The sequence below is a fragment of the Acipenser ruthenus genome, chromosome 3 (genome assembly GCF_902713425.1).
Source record: "Acipenser ruthenus chromosome 3, fAciRut3.2 maternal haplotype, whole genome shotgun sequence".
Lineage (NCBI taxonomy): Eukaryota > Metazoa > Chordata > Actinopteri > Acipenseriformes > Acipenseridae > Acipenser > Acipenser ruthenus.
In genome coordinates, this window is record NC_081191.1 from 3,511,189 (window position 1) to 3,527,898 (window position 16,710).

The 16,710-nt window shown below is 38.8% G+C and overlaps 1 protein-coding gene across 1 annotated transcript in view; it reads right to left on the reverse strand.

Moving 5' to 3' along the window:
• The window catches only part of bop1 (BOP1 ribosomal biogenesis factor), an 86,553-nt gene that overhangs the window by 66,313 nt on the left and 3,530 nt on the right, over positions 1–16,710 (reverse strand). The window contains exon 3 of the mRNA XM_034920883.2: positions 8,644–8,763. Within this exon, the coding sequence (XP_034776774.2) occupies positions 8,644–8,763 (120 nt within the window). The remainder of the gene's footprint in view (positions 1–8,643; positions 8,764–16,710) is intronic.

Consider the following 16,710-nt stretch of genomic DNA (forward strand, 5'->3'; position numbering starts at 1 on the left):
CAGTTAGATAGAATTGCAAGATGTAAGATGTAAAAATGTAATAAAATGCCTAGACACACAAAAACTCCATTAGAATGTGCCCGTGATCATAAGGATTTCATTGTGGAAGACAGCAAAGGAAAGAAGGTACAACTTAAGTGTGCAAGTACTGTCGAGTTACTATACATATTGTGACAGAAAAATCCGCCCAAGCATTTTGGAAAGTAACTGAAAACAATAATTACATACAGTATATAAAAAGCGAAAGCCCCCCCCCCCCCAAAAAAAAAAAACATTTACATAAAACAGGTAAAAAAAGAAGCACCAAAAAATGAAATTAATAGAAACCAAAAAACAGAAGCCCTAATTACAGGATATGACTAATTCAGGGGTACTGTACTTGTCCCACATTAGGAAGTTTTTTTTAATTACTATTATTTTTCTCTTATGACAGTTGCATGATGGTCAAGAATCCTGTGTAACAGTTTATGACTCGACAAATGTTCAATACACAAATAAATAAATAAAGAAATAAAGAAAGAAAGAAAGACCCATTTCTAATGCCAGCGAGTGGGGTTGTACCAGTTCAGTATTTATGAATGTTCTCAAAAGCATACCTGTTTAAACAGATTTAATAATGTTTATATAAATACCTGGTGCATTTCTATCTACACTGTTTGCTAAAATGAGCAAGTAGCCAGCTGTATAAATGTTGTGTGTTTTACACTGCCAGGATTTCTAAATGTATCTTCAACGTTCCTGCTGCAGTGTGTTTCAGGCCAGCCAGCAGCTGGCAGCATGAACTCGGGGTGTTCCTCTTCAACTGGGGCTGGATTTGAATACTGGAAAATGTTCCCCTGCTGTCAATCTCAGCCTTTAATAAAAACATAAAGCATAGCGCTGCGGTCTCATCCGCTCTCATTACCCTCGGAGAGCTTGAGCACAAGGGTGTCTGCGGAACTGTGAAAATACACGCTTTTATTGCAGACGGCCAGCGCTGGAAAATTGTGATCGTTGTGAATCCCATCTGTTCCGCATTATCCAACCACCTGGAGCTTTCCCAGTCATGCAATCACACTGCCAGGTTTTACAAATAAACAAACATATATGCAAACAAATACTTGGATGGGTGGAGGGACTTGTGTGCCTAACATATTAAAAATCATCGTATTTGCTAAAACCCCACATCTTTTTTTAATTCAATAAATCCCTATAGAATTACACCTCTTCACAAAATACAAAAAAAAACAAAAAAAACACGAACAACTGTACAGAATTTACTAAAATAAGTTGTTTTTTCCAATATGGATCTGGCATAGAAATGTATCATACTCATTTAACTAACCTTTTGGTTAGCTTTACTGACCTTTTGGTCCTTGCCAATGCACCACAAAACCAAACTGTAGCCATCACCCTGAGCTTTACCTAAACACACTATTGTACCATCCGCCAGCATTATGCATAGGATGCTGCACAGAAATATGTATAGTTTAATAAACAGCCACTTACGGGAGTGAGCCGCTTGGAGTAAAGCATTTACATCAGGGCTTCTCAAACTCGGTCCTGGGGACCCCTGGTGGCTGCTGGTTTTCATTCCAACCAAGCTTTCAATTACTTAACTAGACCCTTAATTGAACTGATCATTTGCTTAAATTAGACCTTTTTTTCAGCTCTTAAACAGTTGCAGTTCAAGTTACCCGTAATATAGGCATGAATATGACTACTTGTGTTTTAGCGTTTGGAGTTTGGCAACCTTAAATCAGAAATTAAAACCAACATATCCATTTCAAATATCTGCTACCCTTAAGGAACTACATGACTTTGTCCGAGCCATGGTCTGTATGACAAAATGCCCGAAAACAGCCCTATTTTCAGCACGGTCAGCTATTTTATGGAAGTTGTCCAGACTAGCAAAATATCACAAAGTTAGCAAAACCAAATTGTACATAAAATTTTAACCCTAAAATACAGGACTACATACAAGTAAAAAAAAATGCAGTATATAATTCAATATAACCACGAGAAGTAAATAAAAGTCTATTGTAAAACAAACTATAACAAAAAAAAAAAAAATGATTATATATATATATATATATTATATATATATATAAAAATGGTGACAAAGCAGTAAACCCAGGGCTCTAAATTGGCAACAAAAAGGCCGCGGCCAAAAATAGCCTTCAAGTTTAACTTAATAACGATTTATTTATTCACAAAATGCTGTTTTATTTTTTTTGTGCGTCAACCAGCAGCCTAGATTGGAGCCTGTGAGGTCACAGCTCCCTGCGCTGCAGCCAGGCATTGACTTTTATCACTAATCCACAGGGCTGTTTTTGTTCAATTTTAATTGGTCCCCACGGAAATCACCAGTAAAATTGCCTAAGATCTACAAAGAGAAATACTTTTTTCTACAGCAATGACTTTTCAATTAACAATAGCATTAATGAGTATTAATAAATCAGAACCATAACATTTCAACTCTAAACTAAGCTTTATATATGTATCATTCAGCCAGTGCAAAATACTACAGTCTTTAGAAGCTACAAATTACAAGTGCAGTTTGAAAAACGAAAAAAGGAACTGCTTATTTACAAGTTTTATTGACATTGGTAAGTAACGTTGACATTTAAAATCACTGTTTCAGGAGCACAGTAAATCTGTTGCACCTTTAATTTTAATTCCTCCAAACCTGCTGCCTGCCTCTCTTCTCAACACTAAACACCAGAGCCTTTCCAGACAGTCAGTGAGACAGCCATGCAGAATGGCACACCAGTCAACCAGAACAACACTACTCACTGCATGATATAATACAACACTGGTGTCTGGAATTAATGTAATGCATTTCACTTTTTACACCATATTATTCAAAATATGAACCTAGTGTTTTATTTTTAAGTCATATGTTGTCCCGTCATTATTAAGATCCAACGCAACCCGGTTTTTGATTCTGCAGTCCGGGGCTTTACAGGAATAATCGCCGCCAATAAAACAGATTGAGATTTTAAAGAAAATGAAATCCACTTCATTGATTGATCTTCGGGGAATGGATTCATCCCTAGCCTTGCATAAGACAAGTATTACTGCTCGGTCATGTGACCGTGTTTAGCCAATCACTGCATTTAATGTATCCAAGCCCTTTTATAATTGTACTTACCTTGATCCCTCTTCTAAAAAGGTATCATCGACAAACTATATGGAGTGTTTCTGTGCTGCTCTAGTGCCACCTAATAGCAGCAGTAAGTGTGCCACTGAAGACAAATTCACAACTTTTCAGTTTTGCTATGCATTAGAATTCTGCAAATCGGGGCTAATTCTGTCTCTTTTTCCCGTGATCTCAAGGCAATACTTAAATATTCACCTCAGTTAACATAAACTAAACTCTGAAATCTCGTTCCTGCGTGTAACATACGAAATGCCAGGTAGCTGCGTTACATTTATTAGATGAACTGAAAAAACAAAAAACGTGTCTATCATACGATGGACAAATAATGAGAATAAACACTAATACAATGTAGAATAGTATTTCCTACCGTTTTGGTTCCGTTGTGGTAAAAATAAAGACATTAATATGAGGATAACGGCAATTGAAACATTAAAGTTAGTTACAGTAAAATAATAATAATAATAATAATAATAATAATAATAATAATAATAATAATAATAATAATAATAAATAAATAAACCTGAAAAGAAAACCACTCGTAAGTATCGTAACAATTTATAAACTACTGACCTTAAAACAAACAAAAAAATTACCGTTTCGCCATCTTTTTTGCAGATTGTGTGCAAGGGTTAGTTGTACGTTTTTTCCGAGATGGATTTCTACCGTCTGTAAAATGCCATGTGCTTGAAATGGTTCTGTCTGTTTGTTGTTTTTTTCCCCGCTGATGTGAATTGCGTAATCATGTTATTGTTTAGATCCAAACGCTTCCTCATACAGGCGTCTAGTTGCTGTAGCTGAAGAGCACTGTGGCCACAATTGCAGTGAATACCCATACATTTCCAGGGGCATTGCGGCAATTGACAAGGGCACCCACGGCAATTGCCGCATGGCCGGTGTGAATTTCGAGCCCTGTAAACCTAATTACATTGGGGTACTGCACCTAATTACATTGGGGTACTGCACCTAATTACATTGGGGTACTGCACCTAATTACATTGGGGTACCGCACCTAATTACATTGGGGTACTGCACCTAATTACATTGGGGTACCGCAAGAAATGTGGCCACCACTGTAAGCAAGTAAACAAACAAATACATCCATTTCATTTATGGCATGTAAACCTAATGCACTGTGTATTTCCTGACTTAATAATTTTGCATCATGAAGATAAAAGCATATAATCAAAAGTTATAGAATGAAATATAACAATGAACAGCACATCAACAATAATACAAATAAAAGTCTAGAAACATGAACTATATGGTGATCATAAAGCAGGAATCCTAAAAATAATGGGGTGAAGCAAACGTGGCCACCACTAAGCAAATAAACAAACAAGCAAATAAATACATGGTGTAGGGTATGTGTGGTACAGTGTAGGGTATGTGTGGTACAGTGTAGTGTGGTGTGATGTATGTGTGGTACAGTGTAGGGTATGTGTGGTACAGTGTAGTGTGGTGTGGTGTGGTGTATGTCTGGTACAGTGTAGTGTATGTGTGGTACAGTGTAGTGTGGTGTGATGTATGTGTGGTACAGTGTAGGGTATGTGTGGTACAGTGTAGTGTGGTGTGATGTATGTGTGGTACAGTGTAGGGTATGTGTGGTACAGTGTAGTGTGGTGTGGTGTGGTGTATGTGTGGTACAGTGTAGGGTATGTGTGGTACAGTGTAGTGTGGTGTGGTGTATGTGTGGTACAGTGTAGGGTATGTGTGGTACAGTGTAGTGTGGTGTGGTGTGGTGTATGTGTGGTACAGTGTAGGGTATGTGTGGTACAGTGTAGTGTGGTGTGGTGTATGTGTGGTAAAGTGTATGTGTGGTACAGTGTAGTGTGGTGTGGTGTATGTGTGGTAAAGTGTATGTGTGGTACAGTGTATGCGTGGTGTAGTGTATGTGTAATGTAGTGTAGTTTATGTGTGGTATAGTGTAGTATAGTGTATGTGTGGTATAGTGTATGTGTGGTGTAGTGTATGTGTGGTATAGTGTAGTGTATGTGTGGTATAGTATATGTGTGGTATAGTGTAGTATAGTGTATGTGTGGTAGTATAGTGTATGTGTGGTAGTATAGTGTATGTGTGGTAGTATAGTGTAGTATATGTGTGGTATAGTGTATGTGTGGTATAGTGTATGTGTGGTATAGTGTAGTATAGTGTATGTGTGGTATAGTGTATGTGTGGTATAGTGTATGTGGTATAGTATATGTGTGGTATAGTGTAGTATAGTGTATGTGTGGTATAGTGTATGTGTGGTATAGTGTAGTGTATGTGTATGTGTGGTATAGTGTAGTATATGTGTGGTATAGTGTAGTGTATGTGTGGTATAGTGTATGTGTGGTATAGTGTAGTATAGTGTATGTGTGGTATAGTGTATGTGTGGTATAGTGTATGTGGTGTAGTGTATGTGTGGTATAGTATATGTGTGGTATAGTGTAGTATAGTGTATGTGTGGTATAGTGTATGTGTGGTATAGTGTAGTATAGTGTATGTGTGGTATAGTGTAGTATATGTGTGGTATAGTGTAGTGTATGTGTGGTATAGTATATGTGTGGTATAGTGTAGTATAGTGTATGTGTGGTATAGTGTAGTATATGTGTGGTATAGTGTAGTATATGTGTGGTATAGTGTAGTATATGTGTGGTATAGTGTAGTGTATGTGTGGTATACTGCAGTGTATCCTACATGCCTGCAGCTTCTCTGTATGTCACTGCTGTTTATTTTTTTTGCTACAATGTTGTGCTATTGGTAATGCATTACGATACATACTGTACTTCTATTACAATACCAGTACGATATATCTTGTAAGGTATCCCTATTCATTTATACACAATGAAACTGCTACACCCCCTAATCATAAACGACTACAAAACCCAGAGCTTTCAGTGAATGCACCGATCTCCATCTTCCCATGGGGCTCGGTTCTAGCTTTAGTTCAATGCATACCTGAAGTGATCAACGTCTGTCTGGAACCAGTCAAAAAGACCAGGAAAATGGTTAATCCACAATCATTTACATTATATGCCTTGTATGAATCAAAACACGTTCCAAACAGGCTGCCTGCTGTGTATTTTTTATTTAGATTTTAAAAAAACCAAACAATAATAATAATAATTGCTTTTCCTCGAACACTGCTACTGAATTGAGTTCTCCTGCACTGTGCAGTCTCAGGTCAGTAGCAGTGCAGAGCAGAGCAGGAAACTTGTTTAGAACAGAAGCCAGGGCCTTAAAAAAAAAAAAAACCACACAAAAAACACATTATTCCACAATATGTCTTCATTCAGTTCACACTCCACATGGAAAAGTCATTGCGGAGCAAAACCTCTTCCTCCCAGCGAGCCTGACAGACACTACAGTCTCACATATTCCCTTTCAATCTGCGAGCAGGAAATGGCCCTTTATTGCAAAGGGGAAAAAAACAGAGCATTTCGAAACTCTGTGGAGGTTTATTTGTAGACGACGTCCGCTGTGGGCTGTCTGAGGCACAGGGGCAGCCTGATCTGCTGTACGCAGGCAGGACTCTCATTTAATGCAAGCCAAAGTGCCCAAGACCTCCAATGGTAAGTGTATACTGGCTTACAGATCAACCACACACACAAATTGAAGCCCACACTCCTCTTCCCAGTTTAAACACATACAAATCTAGCATGAAATAAACACATTATTATTGGGGTTCTATGCAGGATATCTATCAGCAACACACTATATATGCAATGCAGGTTCAATGTTTCACACAGCGGTCAGGCTCAATGGTTCACACAGCGGTCAGGCTCAATGGTTCACACAGCGGTCAGGCTCAATGGTTCAACACAGCGGTCAGGCTCAATGGTTCAACACAGCGGTCAGGTTCAATGATTAGCATAACAATCAAGTTCAATGGTTTTCAATGTGCCTGGTGATGAAACCCTAGAAAAGGCTGAGAAAGATGCTTTTATACCTTAACCTGTACATTTGAAAACTCTGATTAAACCACACTAGTTTAGAATATTTTCCATCAGGATATTTTCCAAATTCGGTTGCCTTTACACAACAAGTAGACTTCCAAAGTCACCCGTTTCGAGCATGTAAACAGCCTTGCTTACTTAGCATGATGCAGTGCCAACACCTTAAAGGGATTGTTTATTGTCCCCTCTATTTGGAAAAGGAGAAGCTATAAGAAAGTTCAATTATGATACAAAGATATTTATCCAAACTCTACGATACCACCATCGCTAATAATAGAAAAAAGAACATGTTTTTATTGCCAAGTGAAACCAGAAGCTGAGCGAGTGCTCTATGCAAATCAGCCGTGTGGTTTTATGAAAGCTCTGTTGTCTACCACAGAAGAACCAGTCTGAAAATAACTTTTCCTTAACTATCTGACTTTACTGGACAAGTGTATCATTTACTGCTCCATAGTAAATGTTAAAAAAAGGCTATATAAATGACAAATTGAAGGGTAATTGGTATATAACCATGGCTCTTGAATTTACTGGAGGCGATTTCCACATTTACAAAAGAATATAAATGTGACAGCCTTACCTTTAATGCAACTTTATGAGAGAACCACAGAATACACCAATGGTAAAGGCACTGCCTGAAAGCAAGTAGGTTATATCATTTGAGGACAGGCTACTTTGTAATTCTTGGAGCATTTTTAACTGTCATCTAATGTTCTCTTTAACTATAGTGTTATAATAACGTACTCTAAATTTTGTTAACCGCAAAAGTTAAGTCTCAATGTAATGAATCAAATTACATAAATAGAGCTTGTTATCTGATTTTGTTTCAAAGAAATGAATTTGGTACTAAAAGGGTTAATATGGCTGGAGGTTCAATCAATGCGGCAGTGGAAACGGGTAAATGTTCAGTAGACACCCCCTGTACATTGAGAGTACAGTGTACAGACTATAAAGACACTAGAGGATGTAAAAGAATGTGGTCTTTGTCGTTACCAGGAAGCCAATATCTCAGCATAGTAACAATGCTCATAAAAGGGTTAATGGCAAATGGGACGAGTGGACTTTGTAACAAGGTTCGCGTAGAACAAACCTATTTCTTGCTAAAGGTCAGTATTGATCTTCATAGACATGTCTTGTGAGCACTATTCTGCTCCCTGGCTCCTGGACTGCTGCCAGACTCTGAAATGTGCTCACCTCCTCATCTGAAGAGTCCTGCTCATACTCATCTATCAGGGCAGCACTGCGAGGCTGCCTCTGAAATGTGCTCACCTCCTCGTCTGAAGAGTCCTGCTCATACTCATCTATCAGGGCAGCACTGCGGGGCTGCCTCTGAAATGTGCTCACCTCCTCGTCTGAAGAGTCCTGCTCATACTCATCTATCAGGGCAGCACTGCGGGGCTGCCTCTGAAATGTGCTCACCTCCTCGTCTGAAGAGTCCTGCTCATACTCATCTATCAGGGCAGCACTGCGGGGCTGCCTCTGAAATGTGCTCACCTCCTCGTCTGAAGAGTCCTGCTCATACTCATCTATCAGGGCAGCACTGCGGGGCTGCCTCTGAAATGTGCTCACCTCCTCGTCTGAAGAGTCCTGCTCGTACTCGTCTCCCAGGGCAGCGCTGCTGGGCTGCCTCTCCAGCTTTTCATTCTCCCCTTCTGCCTTCACCTTCTTTTTTGGGGCAGACTTCTGGCTCTATCGAAGACAAAAAAAAACAAATTCAGCAAAAAATGCAAATAAACAAAAATAACTCTTAAAGGTTTTGCAAGTGTACATGGCCGAACATTTAGCTGTGACTGCTGCAGTACAGTGTATTCAAAATTGCTGTTGAGTCAATAGAGTTGTATCGCTGGTCAAGGGCATATTCAATAAAGGACATGAACGGCTGATTTACTCGCCAGCACTGTGGCTGGCATGAACAGTACAATGAATGAGGTTCTGGTGGAAGAATGGAGTTGGGTTATGAAGTGTTACAGCACAGCATCTCACAATGTTATCTGGTTCAGTCCAGTTACCGTATTAAATGAGAGGCTATAGATGAATTATCCAGATGAAGTGCTAGCCAACATCCAAATCCTTCCACTGTACACTTCTGAAACAAGTCTGACTGGACTGGACTGGACTAAGCTAAGCATGGAACAGGGAAGCTGGGTTGTGTGGGGCTTAAGGCTGACAAACATTAGTTAACATTAACAATGTACGCAAAATAACCAAACAAGAGGAGACCAGGGAAGCCCTACTGGCCAGTAAGAAGACAGTATATTAAAAGAAAGGAGGTAATATTCCACATTTTCGATAAAATGGACCTTCCTTCAACTTCTTTGGGCACCCACAGCCACATACAGCATATCTGCTGTGCACATTTCTTCAGCTGTGGCATGTCTGCTCTCCTACCTTATGGGTGCAATTCTCTCGGTTCCCAGACATTTTTTTAACTACTGTACATGCCTTTTGTGTAACAGTATAGTGACATCTAAATTTCTTTTTTTATTATTTCCAGTGTACTCTAAAATGTGTGAAGCTGCATCTAATTTGAAACATGCTATTCATTCAGCTGTTCCTGTTTTTTCGACATAAATTAAACATTTTTATATTGTAACGTAAAGAATGAAGGAAAGAAAGCCTAAATGAAACACACAATTTCTTCTATATTTAGAATGTATAGATCAGTATATTTAACCATCAATTTCTGATATCAAATATTATATTTTTGATATCAGTAATTGTTACATTTTTGATATCTAATATAAAAAAATACCCTAACTCAATTCAATTAATTTTTTTATTTGGAAGGTAACATTGAAGTGTAATTAATGGAATGGCACTAAAGGAGTTTTAGAATTCAGTCAATCGTCATCGAGCATTCATTTGACAAACTCACAGCACTCCTTTCGGAAGCATAATTAGCCTCTGTTGCCATAAGAGGTGTTTTTAATGATGAGCCTGTTCTCGCTGTGCTTTCTTTGATTTGAACAGGAGCCTAGGAGAGCGGAGCGAGCAGGGTCTGCAGGATCGCTTTCCTGCGTGGGCTCAGGGAAAAGAAAGAGCACCTTCCCGGAAATCTGAGCCCCCTGCTCTCCCACTCTACAGCAGCACATTCAACAAGGGATTAAAAAGAGAAAACCGCTCCCTTTGGGACGATAACATTCGCACCGTGACAAATTAACGTCTGTCTTGTGCAAAACCTAACAAAATACTTAATTCAAACTACTTGTGAATAAAGGAAGCGAGGAATGGATTTTAAAAAAAAAACCTGGAAGAGAACAGTGTTTCCTGTAATGGATTTGATTACCAGAACATGATGGGTTTAAGGGTGAGGTTTATTTCCGAGTTTATTTTTCCCCTCTCTCTCTCTCTTAGTGGTAAACCTAGTCCTAAAACATTTGGAAAAAGTTGCTTACCCTGTTATAACCCCCCCAAAAAAAGATATATTTTCCCCTGAATTGTGTGAAAGGCTAAACTTCAGCTGGACAACCTGTTTGTTTCAAGTAATAAAATCTATGGCTCTGTAGAATTACAGGTCTTGTTATTTCATTTCTTTATTATTATTATTAGTGCTGGGACAAACACAGGATTTTCATGTTCAGACAATGCGTAACACGCTAAAGTAGAATAATATCCCAGGAGTAAAGAATATGTGGTGTAGGCCTTACTTTACCAAATAGCAGTTCAAGTGAAATGTTGTTTTGTTTATTCCCAAAATAAATAGTACATAAAGTTGACAATGCATTTTATTTAAAATAGAAAAGTGTAAGGTACTGCACACAAGCAATACAAATGTCCATTATAAATATCATATGGGAGATACTGAAATTGAAGGAGGGAACTATGAAAAAGATCTAGGAGTTTATGCTGACTCAGAAATGTCTTCATCTAGGCAATGTGGGGAAGTTATAAAAAAAGGCCAACAAGATGCTCAGATATATTGTGAGAAGTGTTGAATTTAAATCAAGGGAAGTAATGTTAAAACTTTACAATGCATTAGTAAGACCTCATCTAGAATATTGTGTTGAGTTTTGGTCACCTCGCTACAAAAGGATATTGCTGCTCTAGAAAGAGTGCAAAGAAGAGCAACCAGAATTATCCCGGGTTTAAAAGGCATGTCGTATGCAGACAGGCTAAAAGAAATGAATAAAGCAGCCTACGCGGTGATCTGATTCAAGCATTCAAAATCCTAAAGGGTATAGACAATGTCGACCCAGGGGACTTTTTCCACCTGAAAAAAGAAACAAGGACCAGGGGTCACAAATGGAGATTAGATAAAGGGGCATTCAGAACAGAAAATTGTGGGAGTCTGGAACCAACTCCCCAGTAATGTTGTTGAAGCCGACACCCTGGGATCCTTCAAGAAGCTGCTTGATGAGATTCTGGGATCAATAAGCTACTAACAACCAAACGAGCAAGATGGGCCGAATGGCCTCCTCTCGTTTGTAAGCTTTCTTAGTTTCTTATTTATTTGTTTTACCTTTGTTTCATTCCTTGCCATTTCTTCACAGTAAAGTAATAACATGAGGTTCACATGTGCCTTTTTGTAGCTGAACAACCAAATGAAAACTGAAATTTAACTTTAAACACTTCAAATAAAACAAACGTGGAAATGGTGTTGTAAAATAAAGGGGAAAAAACTCACCATTTTGGTTCTCGTTTATTACATTCCACATAACAAAGTCGCAACAAAAAATATTTAATATATACAATCTATATAAAAATCACTACACAACATTTCCAGCAAGTTGGGCACTGTTTAAGCGATGCATTAGAATGACATGCTTGCCTTTTTTTCTGTCTCATGACATTATTATTATTATTATTATTTATTTCTTAGCAGACGCCCTTATCCAGGGCGATTTACAGTCGTAAACAAATACATTTCAAGAATCAAAGTACAAGTAATAATACAATTAAGAGCAAGATAAATACAATGACTCTGATTCTAGCAAGTACAAGTATGACAAATATGATTCAATAATGGAGCAGGTAACAGTGTCAGTGATAGTTGCATCAGGATATAATTAAATACAAAATATTACAGATTAAATAACACTTGACAGATTACAGTAATCTAAAGTACAGGATTAAATTCAGACTTGCTCTAAAGCAGCACAATGCTTTTTTGACCCAGATGGCTTTCTATAGTCAGATCACTATGCGTGCACGCGCATAATCTGGTTTATTTACTTTTTGCTGTCTAAAACTTTTAAATAGAGACTCAAGAGCTGTTGTGTTGATTCTGTGTTTTTATATAAATTAATCTCACACAGAGCACTTTTTCATTTGCTGTGTCTCGCAATTTCTAGTGAGGCGGTAATAAGTGCAAGGTATTTTGTCATTTGTAGTGAATACAAACATCTGATTTTTGTATCCGAATACAAAAAATATTTGTTTGAATATTCATATATTTGTCCCAGCACTAGTCATTATTATTATTTTTTTTATTATTATTATTATTATTATTCATACCATATAACCTGGTCTAATATTAATGAACTGATTCGGCAACTTGGAGAGCTAGCAGCGGAAGACTGCAAACACAATGCTTAAGAAAAAAAGCTACAGTGCAGTTACCCAACTTAGTGTCCCAGTGCTAGTAACACAGACACGTTGGATAGAAGTCTTATTCCTGATCCTCAGCCATATTGATTTACAAGTCTAATGAGTGCAGAAAGTAGAGGCAGAGCCTGCATGGGGTGCTAGCCAGTCCAGTCCAAAATACACCCTGCAGGCGACAAGATACGGCTGCCAAAAATATTATCACATTGTTAAACAAAATAGTTATAGGGTTATAGAAGGCCAACTATTACAGCATGAAGGGAAGAAAGTCGAAATTATTATTATTATTATTATTATTATTATTATTATTATTATTAATTTCTTAGCAGACGCCCTTATCCAGGGCGACTTACAATTGTTACAAGATATCACATTATTTTTACACAATATTTTTACATACAAATACCCATTTATACAGTTTGGTTTTTACTGGAGCAATTTTAGGTAAAGTACCTTGCTCAAGGGTACAGCAGCAGTGTCCCCCCACCGGGGATTGAACCCACGACCCTCCGGTCAGAAGTCCAGAGCCCTAACCACTACTCCACACTGCTGCCCTTAATCCCAGAACTGATGTCATTGCCTACTGCCCAGTAATGTTTCAGCACACACCATCTGCAAAGAAAAAACTGCTGAAACTCACTAAAAGTACAGTAGTACACTATCATTTTCTAATAATGATTCATTCTTCATTTTATCATTGGAACAGAGACTTTTAAAACCTGATCAAGATACGTGATCAAACAAATACATAAAATAATTACTGTGCATAAAAATCCTTTTATGAAGTCATGGTTATCAGTGGGGGGGGCTGCAAATGTTATTTTAGACCAGAAGAGGGCAGCTGTGTGCCAAGTGTACTACGAACTTAAAACAGAGAGAATTAAAATACAAAACCGACAAAAGAAATGAGACAACTCCCTGCAAGTCAAATTTATAACCTGCTCTTTGCTGCAATGTCGTAAAATAAATGAATAAAATGAAATGGTTTGCCCATACTTTTATTTCCCCTGCTGGTTCTGGAGGTTTGTGCCATCAGAGAACAATAATGCTAGAAGTCTCAGAAACAAAATGTTAGAACTTGAAGCTACTGCACGAACAAGTAACTACGATGTGATAGGTGTTACAGAAACTTGGTTGTCTGAGAGTGATGGAGACAAATATAATATTAGTGGGTACACACTATATAGGAAAGACAGGCAGGACAGAAGAGGTGAAGGGGTAGCGCTATACATAAGAAATAGTCTTGAAGCCCAGGTGTTGAATCAGGACAAAGAAAACAATGCAGAATCAATATGGGTCAGAATAATGGACACAAATTCAAAGGGCATAATAATAGGAGCATGCTATAATGCATTAGTAAGACCTCACCTAGAATATTGTGTTCAGTTCTGGTCACCTTGTTACAAAAATTATTGCTGCTCTAGAAAGAGTGCAAAGAAGAATTATCCCGGGTTTAAAAGGCATGTCGTATGCAGACAGGCTCAAAGAACTGAATCTATTCAGTCTTGAACAAAGAAGACTACGCAGCGATCTGATTCAAACATTCAAAATTCTAAACGGTATAGACACTATCTACCCAGGGGACTTTTTTTACCTGAAAAAAGAAGCAAGGACCAGGGGTCACAAATGGAGATTAGATAAAGGGGCATTCAGAACAGAAAATAGGAGGCACTTTTTTTACACAGAGAATTGTGAGGGTCTGGAACCAACTCCCCAGTAATGTTGTTGAAGCTGACACCCGGGATCCTTCAAGAAGCTGCTTGATGAGATTCTGGGATCAATAAACTACTAACTACCAAACGAGCAAGATGGGCTGAATGGCATCCTCTTGTTTATAAACTTTCTTATGTTCTTATAAAATACATCAGGTCAGATTTTATCACCCCCCAATAGTCAGGTTGCAAATGGTCAAACCAAGCTTTAACCAGGTAACAAGAAGGATATACACTACCGGTCAAAAGTTTTAGAACACCCCCATTTTTCCAGTTTTTATTGAAATTTAAGCAGTTCAAGTCCAGTGAATAACCTGAAATGGTACAAAGGTAAGCGGTAAACTGACAGAGGTTAAAAAGAAAAGTTCAGGTTACCAAAAACTGAAAAATAATGTACATTTCAGAGTTATACAAAAAGGCCATTTTCAGGGAACAAGTAATGGGTTAACAACTTACAGCTGTTCTGCAGCAATGGAAGTAAATTAAGCCTTGAAAGTTGATGCTAACAATTCCTACAGGTGTCCCAACTTTTGTTGATTACTTACAAACCCTCTGTCTGTATAAAAGCAGTGTTGGAACAAACTGTGTTACTACACCCTCTTAAGCATTATTTGGACAGTATTGTACTGCAGGAAGTAGTATATTGCTCTCATAATGGCGAGAAAAAGGCAATTAACAAAGGAAGACAGACAGACTATTATAACCCTTAAAAGTGTAGGTCTTTCCTTTAGAGAAATTACAAAGAAAGCCAAGGTGTCAGTGAGTACAGTTTCCTACACCATCAAAAGGCACTTCGAAACTGGAGGAAACTCTGACAGGAAGAGGTCTGGCAGACCCAAAGCCACAACAGAATCAGAAGACAAGTTTCTGAGAGTCAACAGCTTGCGTGATAGGCGGCTCACAGGACAACAGCTTCAAGCACAGCTTAACACTGGTCGAAGTAAGCAAGTCTCAGTTTCAACTGTGAAGAGAAGACTTCGAGCTGCAGGTTTGACAGGTCGAGTGGCAGTAAGAAAGCCATTGCTAAGATGGCAAAATAAGAATAAGAGGCTTGCCTGGGCCATGAAGCACCGCCAGTGGACTACTGAAGACTGGAAGAAGGTCTTACAGACCGATGAATCAAAATTTGAAATCTTCGGTTCATCACGCAGGGCTTTTGTACGCCGTCGAGTAGGCGAAAGGATGGTTCCTCGGTGTGTGACACCAACTGTCAAACATGGAGGAGGAAGCGTGATGGTCTGGGGCTCTTTTGCTGGATCCAGAGTCGGCGACTTGCACAGAGTGAGTGGCACCCTGAACCAAAACTGCTACCACAGCATTTTGCAGCGCCATGCAATACCCTCTGGTATACGCCTAGTTGGTCAGGGGTTCATCCTACAGCAAGATAATGACCCAAAACATACCTCCAGGCTATGTCAGAACTACCTTAGAAGAAAAGAACAAGACGGTAGGCTTCAAATCATGGAATGGCCAGCACAGTCTCCAGACTTAAACCCCATCGAGCTGGTTTGGGATGAACTGGACAGAAGGGTGAAAGCAAAGCAACCTACAAGTGCAACACATTTGTGGGAACTTCTGCAACAGTGTTGGGAAGAACTTTCCGAACAATATTTGATTTCCATTGTAGAAAGAATGCCACGAGTGTGTTCGGCTGTTATATCTGCAAAAGGTGGCTACTTTGATGAGTCAAAAATTTAGATTAAATTTTGTTAAACAAAACGATTCCATGATTTCTTTTTTATCTCCAATTGTTTATTTGTTCTATGCTTTAATTTCAGAGTACATTGAGACATTAAACTGCGTAAATTTCAATAAAAACTGGAAAAATGGAGGTGTTCTAAAACTTTTGACCGGTAGTGTACAATAGCGCCATCTGCTGACTGGGATGGATACCCGCTTTCAACTTTGTCAGATAGACGCTCCTCTTCTCAGCTTTGCGCCTCTTTTCCACTGTACAGCTGAGCCGCTCCAGAGCCGTACCGAGCCCTCACGGTGCGGTTAAGGAGAGCCTGGGTTGTTTTTCCACTGCAGAGCCGAGCCTTGCTACTGACGTCACACGCAACAAAAGACAGTTGTACTGATTAACTCAGTTTGCCAAAAGATGCGCAAACAAATGGTGTTCAGAAATTAATAGACCAACGGTACACCTGTATCTTGTATCTCACGATTGAGCAGCGGAAGCTAATCGCTCAGATACTACCTCTACTACAGCCATTCGAACTGGCTACAGTACTTTTGGAGTGTAGAGAAAAACATTACGGCTAGTTCTTTGTACCCACTTGCAACAGGGATAAAACACAGACTGACTGAAGTTCCTGATGAAAGGGAGACACCGTCTTCTTCAAATTCAACTGATTTGCTTAGTCCAGTTAAACAGAGT